Here is a 21,718-nt window from a genome sequence, read left to right as displayed (position 1 = left end):
CTTTGCTACACGATGTAATTTTCATTATAAGCAGCAGCAAAAAACAATATAAGCATCTGTCAAGAGTCAGATGTTAAAACAGGCAGATTATACTGCTGGTTAAGAAATGCATGATCTGATTTCCCTCATTAGCGCAGACCACAACAAAAAATGCGTTTCCACCAGCAGTAGACTCAACCAGAGTTCATGCGGAAGTGGACCAAGACCACTGTTCATTTGTGTAGTATGCACTTAAGTACAGTGGAACGTATCAAAACATATCTACACAAACCAAACTACAGAAAAAGCCCTATAAATCTGCAACAAATACGGCAGGTGTCAAGGCGCCCTAAACTAAACAATAGGCCTAGTAACACAAAGCAACCAATAGTAATCATGTCAAGTCAAGAGTCAAGAGGCTTTTATTGTCATTCCATCTATGTACAAGTACACAGTGGAGTGAAATTACGTTCCTCTAAGAACAACACGGTGCAACAAGGAACAAAAAATACAAAAAACAAAAATGTGAACGTGTAGACATCGTGTGCAAACAAAAATTCAACTAGAAACGATAAATATGATAAATTAAACAGACATCAGACACTGTAAACAGACAGGACAGCGCAGCATGACACAGCACTCATTTCAGGACATGAGGTAGTGGAATAAGGTGCAGAGATATTAACATGCTGTGATCTGTGAGTCACGCAGTCAGATGACATAGATAAACACAGCAGTTACTGGGGAAGAAAAAAAACCTGAGTAAAACAGTGAAAACACAGTGTAGCAGCAATGTTCGAGTAGAGCATCAAAAAGCAAATGGAAGCAAATGACCAGCAAAAGCTGCACTATGACCCTCTACTGTCCTAGCATTAGACCCATGTATACACTGCTGAAAGCTCCACTGAAAACGTGTGCAAACTGTATGTAGAAAGGGAGAGTATAAAAGGGATGTTTGGAGTCAGTGGTATGTGAGAGGTGGCAAGTGAAAAAAAAATGTATATTTTAAGAGAGAAGGGTGTATACTGTACTTGAGAAGACAAATGTTTGTCAATGTGTTTGCATTCACCTCCTCATTTTCTATCTTTAGAGTGGAGAGACGAGACTGGAGTTGCTGGCACCTCTGGAGGAGATCGCCCTGCAGTGGCTGCTGGGCACACATGTGCCCCATCTAAAAGAAGGCGAGAGAGAGAGAAAGAGAGAGAGATTAGAACTGGAAGAGTAGACATTTTTCAGCATCACAAGATGAAAAAGAAAACATGTATTTAACAGAAAATCACAAAAGCATCAAAAGTGTAAACATAATATTACATTTTTCAAAATTTAGTGTCCACTCTTTGCCTTTATTACTGCTTCCATTCCTCTTGCAAGATGTACTTTCAGTTTCTCAAAGAAATCCACCTGGATATTTTTCCACAATTCCAAAGTTCAGTCCTAAAAGTTAGGTTCTACTTCTCACAATCCAAGTAATCCCAAACCCATTCGACGATGTTGAGGTCTACAGTCTGTGATGCGGAGTACTCCAGCTGAGAACACCAGCAGCTCCTTTGTTTGATTTACAAATTAGATTTTTTTTTCTCATTAACAGCTTCTTGACAGTTACTAAATTGTCTTCTCACAGTGAAAGGATGCACAGAAACACATAGGTGACATAAACAAGTGACTGATCAGTTTCTGACCACAGGTCCACTGCTGTGTATATTTGGTGGTGGACAATTCTCAACGCAGCAGTGATACTGTAATGTTTGAAAATGTCAGCAACATGGCCGTGTCTGATACATTTCGTACCAGCAACACGCAGAAATCCTTGCCACTATCATGTCAGCGTGTCAGTGTCACTGCTGTACTCAAAATGGTAAAATAATATCTGGTCAGGGGTGGCTAACAAACTGTGCATCAACAATTGGGCTACAGTCAGCAACTGTAATATTAAGTGACCCTTATTAGTCCCACAACGGGGAAATTTCACCTCCGCATTTAACCCATCCATGAAGTTACGAAACATCACATACACACTAGTGAGCATACACACACTAGGTGGCAGTGAGCACACTTGCCCAGAGCAGTGGGCAGCCCTATCCACAGCACCCACAGAGCAGTAGGGGTTAGGTGCCTTACTCAAGGACACCTCAAGGACACCACATACTGTTGGCTCTGGAGATCGAACCGGCAACCTTCCGGTCACAGTACTGGTTCCCTAACCTCCAGCCCATGCCAAGAAAACCTAGATTGTGGATGTATTTGATAAAATGGTGAGTGGGTGCATAAACTGGCAACATAAACACAATATTAAACATATATGAAAATGATCAAACCATACCAATAACTACCGTAGCAAGAGCAAGGTAGAACAAAGTTGGCTAACAAGTTTTTGACCAAAACTCAAGAGTGCTTATTTTCTCTGGTTTATGCAGGCTTTTTTGTGGGGGTACCACATAACTAGCCATGCTGAAATGGGATACTGGACAGAGCAGCAGAAAGGAAGATTTTTTTCAAAATTCTAAGCATTCCGTTGTTTATTTCCAGGATTAAATGAAAACAACCTCAGATTTTTTTTTCTCTACCCAATTTTCTCCCCAATTTAGTTGTTTCCAATTCTACCCACTACTTAGGACTCCCCCAATCACACAATACTACCAATGCTAGGAGGGTGAAGGCTAGCACAGGCTTCCTCAGAAACCTGTGAAACCAACCACCGCTTCACGCAACATCACGGGACAGCCAAACATGCTCAGAGGAAAGCGCCAACCGCCAGATCTGTTATGTCAACTAACAGACACCTGCACTGACTAGTATTGCTTTGAGTGATGGGGGGAGAAGGGGGGGCCATCCTACCCACCCAGAGAGAGTGAGGCCAATTGTGCTCTCTTGGACTCCCGGGTATGGATGGCTGTATCATCACTAGGGAATAAACTTGCGATCTCCTGATGATAGGGCCAGCGCTTAGACGGTTGTGTCACTCGGGAGCCCCAAACTCAGATTTTCAATGTGGCCTCAAGACATCTTGACCCCACTGTACTTTCTCTTTATATTTGGAATATACAGGCAAGATATAAGAATAAGAGACTCTTTAATGGATGACACTACTGTCCCCATGTGACCCAAATGAATGGAATCAGTTACTAACTCAGATATGCCTGCAGGGAGAGAGAGCATGACACTCACCAGCTTCTAAATGCCCCCCTCAACTCTCTCTTTTCCACACACACACACACCCACACACACACACACACACACACAGATGGGGAACATCTGGCCATTGTGGCCTTCCCTGTCCTCAGGGACAGACCGAGCACACACAGCAGGGCCTATACACACTGGAACAGAGCTAACCAGCTGCGCTGCCCTTCACACTCATACACACACTGAACAGTCGAACACTGAGACTACACAAGACCCCAGAAGAGCAGACAGCATTTTTAATTATTTTCATCAACAAGGAGAAATCTCCACATAATTCTCTACTCAGCCATCTGTCCAGCTTTGTCACTGCTGTTGAGCTGCAGTGTCAGGAGACTGCAGAATGACAACTTGCTTCAATAATAAACCACTGAGTCCCTGAGATGCGCTACAGGCCTCAGCTCTGGCAGGCCCACGGGCCTGCAAAACTGCTGCTGCATCTGATGGAGAAATGCCTCATTCCTCTGTGTCGGGGAGCTGGCCAAGATTTGTACATGCACTGAGAGACAGACCAAAAACATAGATGGATCTTCACTCTGCACTGGGCAGAATCTACCTGAATATAAAGTGATGCTGCAAACAAAGAACCTCATAACAGCACATTCTCTTTCAAACAATAGGTCTGCCATGATTATTTGGCAATGCTGATTATCAAGAAACGTCAACACGGATTTTGTAACAAAAGCAAAAAAACAAGACCAAAAAAAAAAAAAAAAAAAACCCAAAACACCATAAATATTCATATCCAGTTAAATACAGTTCAAGATATGTTAGAGGAAAATAGTATTGCATCATAAAAGAAGAAATCGCTTGCTGCTAGGCCTGAGCTATAAGGCACAGTAAGTAGACACTGACATGTAACCCTTCAAAAATGACTGGGATATGGTGTTACTTGATGTTACTTTTTAAAGATTTTCATGCAATCTGTAAATGCATATATGCTGAAGATCCATAGAATGCACAGAAAGTAGGTCTAAGATGCAGCAGGCTATGTATGTTCTTCTGTGTGAAAGTAATAGTACTGATGATACACGAGCAAAAAAGCAACCATATTACAAAAATGTCATACTACATAGACTAGTCAACAAACAAACAAACAAACAAACAAACACAAAGCTATACCAACAACCTCACACACACCCATTTACTGACCTGGTCCCCCATATGAGACTGGAAGTCAAAGCGCATGGGTGGGCAGAAGATGTTGTTGTAGGTTTCCATGAGCCTCTGTTTGTCAGCATTGGCGTCTAGATTTTCTGCTGCATTCTCGATGGTCTCCAGTCCGCCGTGCTTCGACGTCTCCACGTTGAACTCAGCCGAAAGGTAGGTACGCAATGCCCGGTTCAAGCTGGCATGGTAACCAAGGTCACAGCACTGAATAAGAGGAAGAGAAAAAGAAGAAGAAAAAAAATGTAATTTTTCAAATTGTCAACTGTCTAAAATTTCAATTTACTTGAAATAGAGAGGATTACATCTAGGCATGGCATGAGCTTGGAACCCAGCTGAATAACTGCTTGAAATAGCATGCCATTTCTTCAATATACCATTTTCTGACGTGACACATTTGGCAAGCCAGCATTCAAATTGCATGTGGTCTGTAGACTGGAACCAATGCATTATTTCTTTGAGCAGAGGGTTTCCAATTAAAACACTCAGAATGTGTATACAATCCCTACAGAGACTGAACCTGGCCTGCACTGCCCTATTTTGTGATCCAGCAGACCCCAGCCCACAGAAATGCCTCCCCATTAACCTCCATATGCTTCATCTGTTTTCAAACATGACCTGATGTATTAAAATGAGTGAGCACTCCATGTAAATTATGAGCAGTGAGCAGTCTAAACGTTCACTGGAAGCCTTGTTAGGACTAGTCTGATGTTAGGAGAGGACAAGACGGCCCCCTTGCAGAGCTCATCCAAGGGTTGCCGCAGGTCTACCTGCAAGATGAGGCTCAGAGGGTCAGGCCTGATTAATTGGGTGATTCTATTAGCCTGTAAGCAAACTGCAGTCCATTTTAAGCAAAGCAGAGTGAAGATGAAACACAGACTCTCCATTAGCTGGAGACTTTAAATATAAAAATCACATAAAAAACTTTGATGTGATACGTGAACACTGTCAAACTGCAAAAACAGTTTATTGTGAATTAACTGTTTTTCAACAGTTTAAGTTTGGCCTGTTCATGCTGAAGTTAGCAGGACTGTTTCAACCCAGACTGCTTTTTGAATGAGGCACACGCTACTGTGGCCAGCCAGAACAGAAACCATGTTTGTGGTACATTAAAAATGTTTTTGGTACATTAAACTACACAGATATTCTTAGTGGAACTGTAGAAATAATATTATATTGCTCCCAGATCATATTACGAGCCTACATTAATATGCACTATAATATACTGACATTGTTCAAAAATTGTAACAAACATATACATAGAAGGACATGCACCAGTGGTGCGATCCCATATTCCAGAACACAAATGAAAGGCTAAAAGGCTAAAACAAACCTGGCCCCCTACTCTCTATACAGTATACTACACACGGCATTAAATTTATGTACAGGACCTCTAGTGAGTCAAAGTTAAAATGGGGAAGATAACATAGTGGTTATCTTTTAAAGGGCACATTTCATAGAGAACTGAATTTTCAGCTTCAAAACATACTATTCATGCCCCAGTCCAAACAATCCAGATCTAGAAACAAAGCTGCTGTCTTGATGTCACAAAAAAAACACTTATTTACATATATTCACTTATTCAGCCTATAGCAGTTTATCCCACCTATACAAGCTAATGTTTTGAGGTGTCTTTCAGCTAGGACATTTTTTGAACATGACACAATACAGGAGAGCCAATCAGAACAGAGATCATTTAGCTACATCAGCTTTAAAGGCACAATAACAACCACAGCCTGTTTAATACAAAGGGATGAAGAGAGAAACATAAAAATGAATTATAACTGTTTTCAGTGCATTAAACCACACACACGTAATAAGTGAACCTCACGCAGACAGAAAAAATAAGGAAAATGTAAGATATAGGCCTGTTAATAAATAAATTTATTCCACCATTAACATTACTTAACAGGCGAAAGGCAGGGGAAATTGTTGGTGACGAGGCACAGGCAGACTTACGTCTATGAGGTCGGAGAGGTCGTGGATGTAGTACTTGAACACGCTGCAGTTGGTGGCCTCCAGAGCCAGCAGGTACTCGTTCCTCGCCTTGATGGCTTTCAGCCTGTTCTCAGTGTATTTTGCTTGGCGCTGAAAAGCAGACAGAAAAACTGAATGGTAAGAAAGAAGAGAAAATTGAATTAAAGCCACTAAATCACTCTTGCCTGTAACCAGCAACGTGGATCTGGAGTCTCCACTGTTTAGCCCTGACAGGTTCTGGCAAGATGACAGAGATGTTCAAGCTGCCACCACAAACTCTTAACCCTGCAGTCTGGAATTAAGAACAAAGTGCCTCTAGCATGATCTCAGACAGAGAATCTCCTCTATGGGACATAAAGAAGGCCCTGGAGTATATTCTAGAGAAACATCACTCTCCTCAACATCTGTCAACAGGCGGTTGAACCACAACCGTGATCGGTGGATATGAACTCTCTTCATGGATATCTACTTTCCTGTAGAGCTTAGTTCCAAACATGCTGCTTCTTTATCTAAAACTAACATATCTGGACCAGCCAATCATAGACTTCTGAAGAAGTTGAGTAACTGGAGCAGGTGTCTGCAGGAAGGTAGGTTTTCAGGATCAAGGTTGCTGACCATGGGCCTAGCTTTGTGTAATGAGGCCACTCCACTATTACAATAAGCATGCTGCATCATCTTCAGGGCATCGAGCTCGGTGTGCTCAGTGTCTGCTTTTATAATACTGTATTTCAAAGACATCTACCACATTCATGCCTTTACCAAAGAGTGCATGATATCAGAGTCTCAGATTACAGAATCTAAGAACACTGTGTCATTAAAGCATCTACAAGTATGAGTACTGTTTTAGGATCAGTGTTTGTTGGTAATGGTATACAGTGCTTATATGTAGTCTTGGGACACCTCTATTATTTGTTTTTTAGAATAATCTAATGTGTTAATGTACTGTGGTACTGTGGTGCTTTACAGTATTCAAAGTACACCATTTTAGCTTATGGCTTTCGGTCCAACTGCACAATAGTAAACTAGCAGACATCAAAAACACCCTCTAACAAACCTTACTTTAATGAACATTCAGAAAAATCCTACTTTAGAAAACCTGAATATTCAGAAAAATGTCACTTGTTTATAAAATGTCTCTGGTAATGACTGCAGATATATAGTAAATTCCAAAACCAAGCATGAAAAATGTACTAAAGTGTTGAAAAGAGACAGGAAAAATTCAAAACCTGTCATGCTCTGGTTATTCAGAAGAGAAACTCCAAAAAACCTGGCTAAGCATCAGCTGTACAAACTCATGCTCACAATGACTAGAAAACTAAGCTAAGTATTTTTGGTATTAACCAAAAATACTGAACACTATTCTCTACAAATGGAAGAGACACTAACGTACTCCCATTTTACTTTGGTTTTCAACTAATTAGCAGGATCACTTTGAGTTTATTTAGTAAACTTGGTTGTTTTTGATGGTTTTCTGATGGATACAAAAGAATCAAGACTACCTTCAGGCACTATGACAGCACAAAGGTCAGAAAACCTGATCTCAGATTAGCACCGCACTCCTACATGTTTTTAAAAAGCAGGTTCAGACACAGAATCTGCTAGAAGCCAATCAGCACCATCTGGCAATGATGGTCTGCATGCACTGCACCCCTCACCACTTCATCCATCTCTCAGTCTCTTCATTTCTCTCTGCCTCTCTCTCAATCATTCTCCTCTTCCCATTCAAACACCTTCCCCATCTGTTCAGCCTTCTGCCGCTGATGCTAACCTTTCCTCCACATTCCCCACTTCTTTCACCTCAACTGACCACCAAACTCTAAACACACAAGCCCCTCATTTTCTGCTCTTTTTCTCACTGACTGTAAACCACTTGTCTTATCTGCTCTCCATCCAGACCTTCATCCTCCCATCCAGGGCTGTATAGTGTGACTATTTTGCTCAAATAGGCAACAAAAAAAAAAATCTGCCATATTCTGAATATACATGTTTGTGAACATGGACCATTCTTTACATGGTCAACACTGAGATTTATGCAACAGGGAGAGAAACAAAAGTTACCCAAGTTGAAGTTGCAACAAAACACAATATAGTTTTGAAGACTGTATATTATGCTACTTTGCTACTATGAAATAAGAGCACCTTTCCATAAATCTGTTGCCATGGACGTATTGTCAAAAGTGTGACTGTATCTCTAGCTAGCAGGAATTAGGCTGCAGCGGCGCTGGAAAGCAGATAATAGTTTTCCAACTTGTAGACTGTTCATGGACAGCAAAAAAGTTGCATTTACCAGATGTGACGTAAAACAACCTTTTCTGCCAGTGAAAAACTTGACGTGATTCTATATGATCTACGTGCTTTTTAATACAGCAAATGAGAAAAGACACGGTTCCTTCAGACCTCTGTATTTTATTTTGTGTGTGGTCAGCGTATCTCTCAACAAGTGCTTGAATGGAGTGTGAGTGGAGTTGTATTAACTAGTTAACCATTGGGACACACAACCTTCACATACAACCACTACAAATACAGCTTTAGTAACCAGCACTTTTAATAGCATTTATTTATGTCTATTAGTGATAGTCAACTGGTAAATTTATTATTTCTCACAGAACGACCGTACTGATAAAGAGCTGTCAGATCTTAGCTTCAATATATTTTGAACCTCTAATAAAAGCCAAAACCCCTGCTGTTGTGGCCAGTAATGCCAAGTTCTACTGTGTGTTTGGTAATCCAATATATGTGACACCGTCACACAAGTCTTGGCCAGCAACATACTGGATGCCGGACAGCTTCCAACAAATTTTACTATAAATTTTCTAATTCTCTTCAGAATATGCATATTTTTCAAATTGAAAACTTTTTTGAAATTTTACTTTGACTACCCTATTAACCAATTATCTCTTTTTCAAATTATATATTGATCATTTACGTTGCATTCAGATTTACTCCTCATTATGCTACTAAATGTTTATTTGTGCTACATCTAGCTTGCATGAGTGCCGCCACCACAGGAGAATCAGCAAACAGCATACCTTCTCCTTCATCTTCTCAATCTTCTTGACGGAGCTGCGGCGGACGGGCTTGTCATCGAGCCTGATGCTGGTGAGCGAGTCAGGAGAGCGAGGGGTCTGCCGCTCCTCCTGCCGCGCGCTGCGCCCCATCTGCTTCTCCTCCTGCTTCTCCGCCTCCTTCAGCTTGCTCTCGGCATTGATGCTGTCCGTGTTGTACATGTGGTATGTCTTCATCACCTGTTGGTAGAGTGAGGAAGACGAGGGTCAGCATCAGGATGTACAGTGGAGTTGGAGGGAGGATTGCACTGGAAACATTGAGTTGGACAATTTTCGCTCTTAACATAAACATCTGATCATCAATTGGCTGAATTATGTAAACTATTTCAGCCAATCTGTGTTGTTATTTTAAGACCTATGATGTGACTACGATAAATACATGGTCACTGAATTTTTTTTCCATATGTTGCTACTTTTAGGCTAAGGATTATTAGGGAATTAGGGGTGCTATTTAACCTTTTGCTAATCATATTTGCTACTAGAATATGTCCATTTTTAAAACAACTAGCTATTTCAACGAGCAACTATTGTTTGAAGAAGTACACTGTGTTACATATGTGAAGTGCCATTCTTCCAAAGCACCCCTGGTACTTTTTCTCCCCAGTAGTGCCCTCAACAACTTTATGTTACTGTTACTGCTATAACAACTGTATTAACATAAAGCAGAATATATTCATAAAATCAGAAACATTTCATTAAATAGCAGTACATTGTGTAAAAACTTTCACAGCAGATTTCTCAGAACCAATGGTTAAGTTTGGTGGAGGAGGAATAATGGTCTGGGCATGTTATTTAGGTTTTCAGCCGCTTAGCTCCAGTGAAGCATAATGTTATGCTACAATATACAAAGACATTAGACAATTATATGGTTCCAACTTTGTAGTAAAAGTTTTGGGAAGGTATTTTACAGCATGCCTTTGTGCAAAAGCAAGGTCCATAAAGGCACGCTCTGATGAGTTTGGTGTGGAAGAGCTCCGGTGGCCTTTCTAAAGCCCTAAGCTTAACCACAGTAAACAACTTTGGAATGAACTGAAACACTGACTGCAAACCAGGTTCTCCCATCCAACATAAGTGCCTGACCTCACAAATGCTCTTTTGATTGCATGGGTACAAATTCCCATAGACAAATTTTGTGGAAAGACTTCCCAGAAGAGTGGATGCTTTATAGCCATAATTGGTGGTGGGGGTCCATTGTTTTGGCATGGGATGCCCAACAAGCTCATATACGTGTGATGGCCAAGTCTCCACACACTTTTGGCCATATAATGTATTTGTAAAGGTTATAAGAACTATGTTCTATATTTGTTGCCTGTTACTTAAAAAAGGTCAAGGACACTGGTCAATTTGGCTGTAAACAATTTGGAATTGGCCATAAAAAGTTATGATTGGTGCATCACTAGAATGCACAGTATGATCTGAAAAGTTGTGTATGAAGAAGGGATGTGTATGAATGGTGGACTAGGTCCTGCATGATATATAGTAGTCTGTATGAAGAAAAAACGAATTTATGAATTTTATTTATGAATGAGGGAGTATGTATGAAGTACGATTGTTGCATGACATGTAGGATGTGTATAACGTAAGGTACAACCATATGATTGCTGCTCATGAATTGTCCAGTAAAAGGATTTTATACTTAATGTGAGTCTATTCAGTCTTCATCCCTTTGTTTTAACATCTGTTTCCACTCTGCCCATTTACTGCCTTTTAGTAGCCTAATTTAGTACCCCAAAATCTGTTCAGGTGGTCAAACTCAAAGCAGCTGGCAGCAGAGAAATTGCAGGCGTCTCACAAAACCATGCAAGAAGAAACAGGAAGCATGCTTGAGCCACTAACCTTTCAGCCACAGCACAGCACAAATTACTTACAATGCACAAAGAGCCACGGAGAAACCAGCGTGCCCTGAAATTATTTGGCCAAATTGCTTATACACTCACTCAAGCGTGCACTACAAAATAGTTTGTCTTCCTTTCTAGCCCAGTGCATTTGCGTAGACAGAGGGAAAAGATTGCATGATTCCAGCATCTGAGTCCCCAGGAAAGCTCTCTGGGAGAATTGCTGCTTCATTGAGCAGAACTAGCTAATCATAGGTTGAACAAGTGAGACAAGCTGTCTTATTATCCCATCAGTTTGCATTAGTAGAAGAAACAAAACAACTTTATCTGACAGGGAGAGTAAAGGCATGTGCCTATAGAACTGGAGTCCTTGGTATAACTGTAGCTGTCAAAAGTGAAACCATAGCACCAGCCAAAAGTGTGACCACAGCAGTGTGAGGCTATGAACCAACAGTACAGCAAAGGAATTCATAACGGCTGCTAAGCAAAGGAAGACGCCATTCATTGGCAAAGGCTAGAGGGGGGATGGTTTTTCTCATTCTAAACATGAATGGAACGTCCCTGCTGTCTCATTCCACAGAGAGGAATCTTCTTGAGTGACATCACTCTTGTGCAGACCCTCGCACAGCATGCCAAAGGAAATGACCCAATCACCAGCCCCCTCAATCACTCTTAATGACCCCTAGTGTCCACCATTTACTTTGGCTTTCAGCTTCCTTAATGGGCACAATAAATATGACTCAACTTTGCTTTGTCATCAGTTAGTAGAAAAGACAGGAAGAAAGACTGGCGGCCTACTAGGGGTGGGACTCAGCCGAACTCTCTCTTTTAAACTGTTAGGACTAGTCATGCTCTCTTCCTTTGCCCAAGCCACTGCTGATTTTATGAGGACGAATGCCAAAGATTGTGGAGGGGAAAATCGAGTCTGTGCACCAACAGCGTTCACGCCCAAGGGATCTTTCTCAGTACCAGAAAAGCTGAAATAATCACTCAGTCCCCTGCGTTTCCACCCCCCCCCTTCACTTATGCAGCACAGATGTTGCTAAAACACAAAGCCAAGTCTATTTTCATCATACTTAACTATTTGATTAGATGATTTGCTTCCTTTTATGGGGGTCTGAAAATGGTTGCAGTCGTTTCCTCATCAGGGGAAGAATGTATATTTGTTATGGCACATTTGAATAAAAAAAAATATATATCTGCTTTATATTGTGTGAACCTTTCATGACGATCAGATCAACAAAAATTATCCAAAATTACTTGGAATACAATCTTGTTACAAGTTTTATTATGACAGCAACAATCAGCATCTACAGATGTGCGAGTTCACCCATATTCAAGGATGTGTCTCCATGGGGGGGATCCAGCTATGTTCAGAGAGAGCCAAATTTGAGTCCTGAACCTCAAGCACCCCTCCCCAAACTGATCCCTACCCCCCACGGCCACAAACAAAGCAGACACATGTTCCGCATTAGAGAGGGAATTTCTAATGGCTCAGTGAAAACAAAGCTCGAGTATCATTTGGGATGATTGAGCTGTGAGAGCTCTGCTGCTAATTAAAGGCATGCACTGTGTCAACTCCATGTGACTATACGCCATGTGTCAGAATGCGGCACCGACACACTCCCCTTTAAGACAGGATAATAACAAGGCACAGGGACTGCAGAGTCGTTTGCGCCACATTCAAGTGCCACAGCTAATTTCGCTGCTGCTGAGCTATGTGGGTCACTACGGCAAAAACATACCCTAGTACTATCTCTACACACTACATTCTCAATCCCAGTGGCGCGGAGGGTTAAATGAGGTTAATTAGCAATGAAGGTCTTTGTAAACACTGATCCAGATTGGGGACATTGAGTGCCAACAGGCCTGAAGGGTTAATTGCAACCCCCTTATAATTATCGGCAATGTATCTCACCACACTGGGTGTCAAAGATATGAGGAACCCAGGGAGGAATTAGGGGATATAGATTGAAGAGCCACTGTTTGATATTCTATCAGGTGAAGAGATACTTATACTACATCTGGGGCTGGAATGTGAAAATGACTTCTAGGGTTACCTTGTGGAAGTCTGGCCAACACTAGAGTGAATAAGGGCAGAGATTAGAGCTTTCTGCCCTGACCCCCAAGTGCCGCCTTTCATTATCGTCATAAGAGCCTAGACACGAAACACCACCACCGTGGCACACTCTGAAAGCAATGAAGCCAATTTAGTGGCTCAGCGAAACCTGAGCCAAATCCTAGAGGATGCCGTTTTGTCAGCAGGAAGGTCAGCAGTTGACAGTAATTACTAGCATCCATCTCTTTTCAGGTGAGCAATATAGCAAATTATTACATTACTTGAAGACATTTTCTGTTTTCACAATACACAATATTTATCATGATTTCTGATGTTTCTGGAATAGGCAAAATAAGCCTATGAAAAGGTTATTATGGGCAAACATACAATTGGTTGCTTCTTTCAATGCAGTTGAAATATATCTACATATTAATCTAAGGGTTTATAGACTCACTGGCTAAATCAGGGGTCAGCAACATTTTGGAGTCTTAAGTCAGATTCTCATTTGCCAGGTTGTTTTACTGCCCTGTTGCAGCTCCACAGAACTAGATTTTTAGATAAAAATAAAATAATCCTCCTTTGCAGTAAAATAAAGCTCTGCTGATCATGCAATACATTTTAACAAACAATGGGTGTTAAACGCAGGAGTAAATGCGTAAATGCTAATTCACCGGCAGACTGCTGGTCACAGAAACCCAGACAACAATCTTGCCTAGCTAGTAGCTCACGAAAAGGCAAAAGAGAAAGATTTATTACAAGCATCGATAATTTGGAGATGATTGGACTCTTTTGGAATCTGCATTTAAAAGCACTCCAGCTGGTTTCCCAATATATTTAATCTGCAGTGAGAAACTGTCAAATACTAAAACGTTGTGAAGCTAAAGTCAGTTTCTCGCTCACCAGCTTCTTGTTTGAATTTTCCCGTTCCACCTTAAATGGCGCAGCAGTTACATTCTGGTGTCTTTGAGGTGGAACTGGAAAATTGAAACATGAAGCTGGCAAACAAGAATCTGACTTCAGCCTGCTAAAAAATTGAACGTTGAGAGATATTTTACAATATTCTACATTTGCGGAAAGGTTTCCTGCCTGAGATGAGAGAAAAGCAGCTACAGTTGAGCTAAAGTTTAAATCAAAGCAAAATAAATCTGCATTTATTTGTTTTTTAGCCTATACTAGTACATTAGCACATACTGAAATATATTTACAGACACAATGGTGAAATGGACCCAAACTGTGGTGGCTCTTGAGGTGGTTTGATTTTTGTTGAAAGGACAAAATAGCTCTTTCTAACATTTGGGTTGCTAACCCCTGGTCTAAATCTTGCCTTTTCATTAGAGAAGGGCTGAAAAGGAACTGTGGGCCAATGTGTTCAGTATTTTTCAAAACTGATGCTGATACATAATATGTAGAAACTGGCACCAGTTCTGCCTGGATTAACATTACATGAAAATTGTATCTTCATTTCTGTAGGGTTACAAATGCAGTATATGAATAAAATGCATATATTTTAGCAACAAATATACCAAATATTGGTTTGAAATATCAGTCAAAGCAATATCTATTCACATTTTCCAAAACCACTATCTATTAACATTGATTCATATATCATCAGTATCATCCCATATCATTTCATTCATTACATATTATTTTCAATGATACATGCAGCTGTCTGGTGTTCTGGAAGTACTTACAATACCACGAAAAATAAAACATGAAGTAATTTTCATAACAATACTAATTTCTCAACTCTAGTGGAAACACCAGATTACTGCCTACTAAGTGCACTGTGTCCTTTAAGACACACCACAGTTTTCACAAAGTGGAACCGCTACCGGAAGTGGATTTCCGTGTCCTTTCCCATTAAAGTTCGGCTGGATTTTCCTGTTTCTTGCACACAACCAGAGCTACATATTGGGGAAAAACACAGCCTACAAAATGCTTTCCAGGGGACAAGAATCATAAGAGCCAATCCCACTGGTCATACCCACTGATTGCCCTATAACCACAGTGAACCAAAATAAGCCCTCTCTCCTCCAGCCTAGGCTTCACTCCATAGCTCCAGTAAGACGGAGAACAGCAAAAGTACATTGAAGATAGAGTGAGAGAGAAGGAAGAGAACACTATGTACCTGCACTGTTTTTGAACCCTGTGCCCCAGAAAAGAGTGGAAAGGAAAAACATAATGCTTGAAAGCACAGCAGATGTGCAGTAAGACAATCTGTGCAGCTTTTTGGGGGCTCTAATCGAAAACGGTTACTTCTGACCTCTGTGTGTATACATATCAATGCCGTCAGGAAAGAAAGGTCTGTATCTCCAAAAAGGTAACTTTACCAAGAATAACTACCAGAATATCTACAGTCAAGTTGAGAAAGACCTTGAACGTTGGTCCACACTTCCAAACTCTTTACAATCTCGCATATCGACAATTAAGATGGACATACTACCCCGTGTTAATTTTTATTCCTCCATGATTCCTCTTACACCCCCAAAGGGATATTGGGAAAAGCTTCACTCATTAATCTCTAATTTTGTATGGAAGAAAAAAAGACCTCGCATAAAACTCACTACTCTCCAGCGAGACAAGATACAGGGTGGGCTGGCTCTACCAGATTTTAAGATGTACTTCTGGTCCTTTGTGTTACGTCCTCTTACTGTTTGGTTTAACCCTAATTCATCTGTCTCTTGGAGGCAGATTGAGGAAAACCTTTCTTCACCTCATAGACTACAAGACCTAATATATGCTAATATTCCTTTGAAGAAATTAAAACCGCGATTAGGTCCAGTAATGTCATGTCTACTCAAAACTTACTATACTTTAATGAAACATGTGCATGAAGGTCTTAAATGGCACAGACATACACCAATATTTAACAATTTTTCTCTTCTTAGGGGTAATGAACCTTTTACACATCCGCAGTGGGAAAAACTAGGAGTTAAGGTTTTGCAAGATCTTTACAGTGATAATGGTCTACGTGCCTTTAGTGATTTACAAGCTGACTATGGTTTACCTGGATCATCCTTTTTTCTGTATTTGCAATTAAGGTCAGCCATGAGGGCATACGGTGTCCCATGGGGTACAGGCCTGCCCACTCACCCCCTTCATAGGTTGCTGGCTGTAAGGGGACCTACTAGGGGTATAGTATCAAGACTTTATAGATTTGCTTCTGAACCTCAGAGGTCCCTTCCAGTAGAGGCCACATGGCAGAGAGATTTGTCAGTTGAAACTGACGAGATTTGTTGGAGCACAGTGTGGGAAAATATATGTAAAACATCCAAAAACCCTGACCATCAATTAATACAAAACAAATTTGTTCACAGGATGTATTTAACACCTAGAAGACGCCACTCTATGAAGATTATCACATCTCCTAATTGCGATCTATGCACACTTAATGTTTCAGGGACATTTATACATGTATATTGGGACTGCCCTGATGTAAGCATTTTTTGGAAACAGGTATCTTCTACCTTATGCGACATTCTTGAAAGCACAATCCCACATTCTCCAGTGTTACTTTTGCTTAATGACGACTCGTCCCTAGACATGTCTTCACAGCAAAAACGTATTCTATGGGCTGGGCTCACTGCTGCCAAGAAAATGTTGGCTTCGAGGTGGAAGCCACCACATTCTTTAGAGTGGCGAAGGTGGGCTAATTCCTTTCTTGATATCATTCGTATGGAAAGATCTGTTGCTCAAATGCATGCAGCTAGCCCTAAAACATTGAGGGCTTGGGATATGGCATACAGTGTAGTTAAAGAGAGAGTGCAGTGTGATTGATCTTATTTACTTATATTTTTGTTTGTCTGGGGTGTCATCGGAGTCGCCAGGGGGAGGGTTTTAAATGGTTAAAGAAATTCTCAGTTATACATTATGTGTATGGTTTTTTGTTAAGAAACAATAACATACATACGTGTGTATGTGCGTGTATGTATGTATGTATGTATACAAGAGGTACATAGAATGTATACCCATATGCTTTCAATAAAAAATTGATCACAAAAAAAAAAGGTAACTTTACAGGACAATGGAAAAAACATGAGTTTCTGATTCAGAGAAAGTTGTGCTGTGAGTGTCTTTGGGCAACTTTAAGCGAGAGGAAAGTCAAACCGAGTAATGCAACCCAAAAACAAAAAACAGAAAAAGAGAAAATATGAGGATATATTCTACAGACGAGGCTCTCGAAATGCTGTTCCAGCAATCAACACATGCTGTGACAAACCTTCCGATCCTAAATGTTATTCAGAAGATGAGAGCGATTTTGGCATCATGATGCAGATGATGCAGACAAATACAAAAAACTGACCCCTTGTGTGACGTTTGCAAAGTTCTCTTTTGTAACTCAGGACAGAAACTTTCACGAGAAAATTTATATACACCAATCAGGCATAACATTATGACCACCTCCTTGTTTCCATGCTCATTATCCATTATATCAGCTCCACTGACTGTATACTCTGTTAGACACTCCTACCTTGTCAGTCCATCTCTGTAGATGTAAAGTCAGAGATGACAGCTCACCTGCTGCTGCATAGTTTTGTTGGCCATCAGTTGCTCTAGTCCTTCATCGGTGGTCAAAGGACGCTGCCCACATGATGGTGTTGGCTGGTTTTCTTGGTTCTCAGTCCAGCAGTGATGCTAAGAGATTTAAAATCTCCAGCAGCACTGCTGTGTCTGATCCACTCGGAGCAGCGCAATACATGCTAACACACCACCACCACATCAGTGTTACTGCAGTGCTGAGAATGACCCACCACCCAAATAGAACCTGCTCTGTGAGGGTCCACGGGGATCCTGACCACTGAAGATCAGTGTAAAAGGGGGCTAACAAAGCATGCAGAGAAACAGATGGACTACAGTCTGTAATTGTAGAATTACAAAGTGCTCCTATATAGTAAGTGGAGCTGATAAAATGGACACAGTGTAAAAACAAGGAGGTGGCCATAATGTTGTGTCTGATCAGTGTATAAGCAATATCCGAATATTATATACAAGGACAATATACAAGGACACTGCTCATAACTTGAAAATACAAAGATGTTAAAAACGTCAAATTACTTGTATTTTAGGTCAAAGGGTTTTGTGTAGATTTTGGGGCAAAGTTTTTTGTTACTGTGGTTTACAGGTAATTCATTAATATAGTGATTTTAAATATTTATTGAACGGCAAATTAGATTAGCTGAGGTTTGCTGAATCTGGGAATATTATGGGTGAAAATATGGGTGAAAGTCCCTCAGTGTAGGTCTTAAAGGGTCCCTCTTAAAAGTTTGAATGACAGTTTATAGAACATGGTTTTAGTTATTTTTGACAGTTTTATGTGGACCAGTCATCATAAAATTATGAAACAATCTAGAGGTGTGCGATATGGCAAAAATATAGTAATTCAAGAAATGTTTATGATGTATAACATATTGCGTATACATACATCCATATATATATATTTTTTTCCCCTGACATCCGATCAGTTGTAACAAAGAAAAGGGGTTTCTTCAATATTTTGTATTCAGCGTTTCATTAAGTTAATGTAGTTCAGTTAAACAGAACTAATTTTGCTTTCTTTATAATGAAATATGCAGTTGGTCAATGTTTTACAAGTACTAATGATATGCATATGTTCAGAAAAGCATACTGTATTGAATTGTGACATCATTTATCATGATAATATATATTGTCATACTGCCCAGCCCTAATACAATCAACGTAAACGGCAACTGGCTTTTTACAATCTGGTCAAAAAATTAAAAACAAAAATACTGAAGATTTGTTGTGACAGTGACACTATGTGAGAAAAATGTATGTCCATGAGGCAAATATGTGCGCAGAAGAGAAAGGTGTTCACATCTTACCGTGTACAGCTCGTTGAGGACCTTCATCAAATCCTCCTGCAGCTGAAGCCCCACCTCCTTACTCTGTATGGACAGAAGAGAAGATGCATTAGAAGAGAGAACAAAAAAAGACAAAGACCCGGTTGTGTTATGAGGTGGGTCATGATTAACAGCACTTCTCCATACTCCATCTTTTAGCAGACAGTTCCAGAATGGCCATCTATCAGGGCAAGGGTGGGGACACCGGGAATCTGTTGCCGTGGCCTGTCACGCTTACTACGACTGATGGGAACGCTACCCGCCTTCCAGTAATGGAGGTCACCACAGGCTAACCCCTCACACACATCTAATCCAATTTAAATTCACAGACTATCCATCATATAACGTGACAGTGAGGCGCACGGGCGTAGCTTTGACAATTAGTTTCACTTTGACACATTTGTTTGCTGGTGCTTTTGCGTTTTCCCCACTTCAACTGCTGTAAGGTATTAAAAATAAGCAGCAAAGTTATTCAGTGCAATAAAAGTTTCTGGTAGTTGCCAGCGAGATGTCAGTTAAGAAGCTGGAAACAGCTTCCACATGGGCTTTGGTGAGATCTCCTCTTTTTGAGGTTTCAGGATGGAAATATTTGGCAGGACTCTTGTGAAATGGAAATGAGGTTTGCAGTTCTGGCACTGATCGGGTGTTTCAGACAGCTTGAAGTTTTCACCATGTGAAAAAACAAGACGCTAATGAGAACACACCCAAAACTCCACACAGATATTGTAGCAGCCAATCACTGCAGGCCAACTACTGAAAGGACTGTAAAAGGAACGCAAAAATAATGTAACATGGAGCCAAGCACACCTACAGAGCCCGTCACATTGGAAACATCTTAATGAAATCAACGCTGTTAAAGAACCCAGCTCCAATTTAAAGCCTGACTGGTTGTTCATAGTCATTGGAAAATATTCAATATACAGGAACACAGCATCAGTTCTGTACACATGATTTTGAAAAGTTATTATCTTCATGGAATAACTTTTAGTGGTTGTGTTGTTCAGCAGCAACAGCCTACACATAAATAACTACCATAACTGGTGGAAGAACTGTTAATACAATTGAGAGAGGCCAGGTTGAGATGGTTTGGACATGTGTTGAGGAGGAATAGTGGATATATTGGGCAAAGAATGCTGGAGATGGAGCTGCCGGGTAGAAGGAGAAGAGGTAGACCTCAGAAAAGGTTTATGGATGTAGTGAAGGTGGACATGGAGATGGTTGGTGTAAAAGTAGAGGAGGCAATGGATAGGGCAAGATGGAGGCAGATGACCCGCTGTGGCGACCCATAAAGGGAGCAGCCGAAAGAAGAAGAAGAAGATTTGTATTCAGCAGAAATGAATGCAGGGCCAGAGCTGGAGGTGTACTCTTTAGATGACAGCACAGTTGGCTAGAGGCTTCAAAAAAAATCAGTAGCACAGAATTTAGCAGCAAGCAGAGGAATACATTTGAAAAGTTGTTGTATTAGATGAGAAGCTGCCTCTTTAGATGTGAGCCAAAATTACAGCAGCAAGCAGAGGAATACATTTGAAAAGTTGTTGTATTAGATGAGAAGCTGCCTCTTTAGATGTGAGCCAAAATTACAGCAGCAAGCAGAGGAATACATTTGAAAAGTTGTTGTATTAGATGAGAAGCTGCCTCTTTAGATGTGAGCCAAAATTACAGCTCAGCGGTACAACACTGTAGCTGATGAGGCCTCATCATCTTACATGAGGTCTTTTTTGCTCAGTAGACAATGTGCCACATTTCCACTGTTTCTGGCTCTAGCTAACATCAGCTAAAGTAGGTGGTCTACCAAGCAATAAAGCCAAGCTACAACTGCCTTTTTAAACACCTTCTTAGCAACTTCCTTGGCAACGTGCATGCATTGAGAGTGGCAAAGGGTAACACACATACTCACAAATATGAGCAAAACCGTAACATTTATACAATCCTGTTAAAACACAAAAGCAGCATCTTGAACAGTTAACTTAATACTCTAGTACCTGTGCACATCCCTATCAAACACCAGTGTATTTTATCATATTATATTTTGTAAACATGATCCACTTTGCACTGCATTTCCATGGCAAAATCACACAGACTAGGGATGCACTAATCATGCAATATTATGGCTCATACCGATTTCTTTACAGTCAAACTGATTGAAATCAAAGAACAAATTGTGGGAGCTATATGAACACATTAAGCACACTGCCACTTCTCCAGTACTTTCTATTAGTCGGTGCTGCTTTGCTTTTTCTTTTGGCCAAATTAGCATATTACATTTGTGAAGGAAAAATGAGCTGCATTGAAAAGCATGAATCAGATAAAGTGCTACACTGAAAGAAAGAAGCAATAGGCTGTTAAACTCGAGTCATGCATAATTAAGCCGTCATCATTTTGGTATAGGCGTAGCAGCAGCATTCAAATAAAGCACAAGTGCACTTAGCTGCCTCACATTATTTATGTCAAAAAATAGCACACAGATCAGCCAAAACACAAATAATAAATCGGCCGACTGCAGTTCCATATTAACCCAAAGACACCAGTGGCTTAGTGCCATTGCATAATGCTAATTCCCTCCTCTCAGATTTCTGTTACCAACAGCAATGACAG

At 40.6% G+C, this 21,718-nt stretch overlaps 1 protein-coding gene across 4 annotated transcripts in view; it reads right to left on the bottom strand.

Moving 5' to 3' along the window:
• Positions 1-21,718, bottom strand: part of srgap2 (SLIT-ROBO Rho GTPase activating protein 2) — a 135,182-nt gene that overhangs the window by 28,762 nt on the left and 84,702 nt on the right. For all 4 annotated transcript variants that reach the window (XM_017694733.2, XM_017694736.2, XM_017694734.2 and 1 more), the window contains 5 exons: positions 19,106-19,168; positions 9,333-9,548; positions 6,286-6,414; positions 4,312-4,533; positions 1,049-1,150 (listed from right to left, as the gene is read on the bottom strand). In XM_017694733.2, the coding sequence (XP_017550222.1) occupies positions 1,049-1,150; positions 4,312-4,533; positions 6,286-6,414; positions 9,333-9,548; positions 19,106-19,168 (732 nt within the window). The remainder of the gene's footprint in view (positions 1-1,048; positions 1,151-4,311; positions 4,534-6,285; positions 6,415-9,332; positions 9,549-19,105; positions 19,169-21,718) is intronic.

Source organism: Pygocentrus nattereri, chromosome 21 (genome assembly GCF_015220715.1).
Source record: "Pygocentrus nattereri isolate fPygNat1 chromosome 21, fPygNat1.pri, whole genome shotgun sequence".
NCBI classification, from domain to species: Eukaryota; Metazoa; Chordata; class Actinopteri; order Characiformes; family Serrasalmidae; genus Pygocentrus; species Pygocentrus nattereri.
Note: the sequence above shows the minus strand (reverse complement) of the source record. Positions and strands in the feature narration are given on the sequence as shown.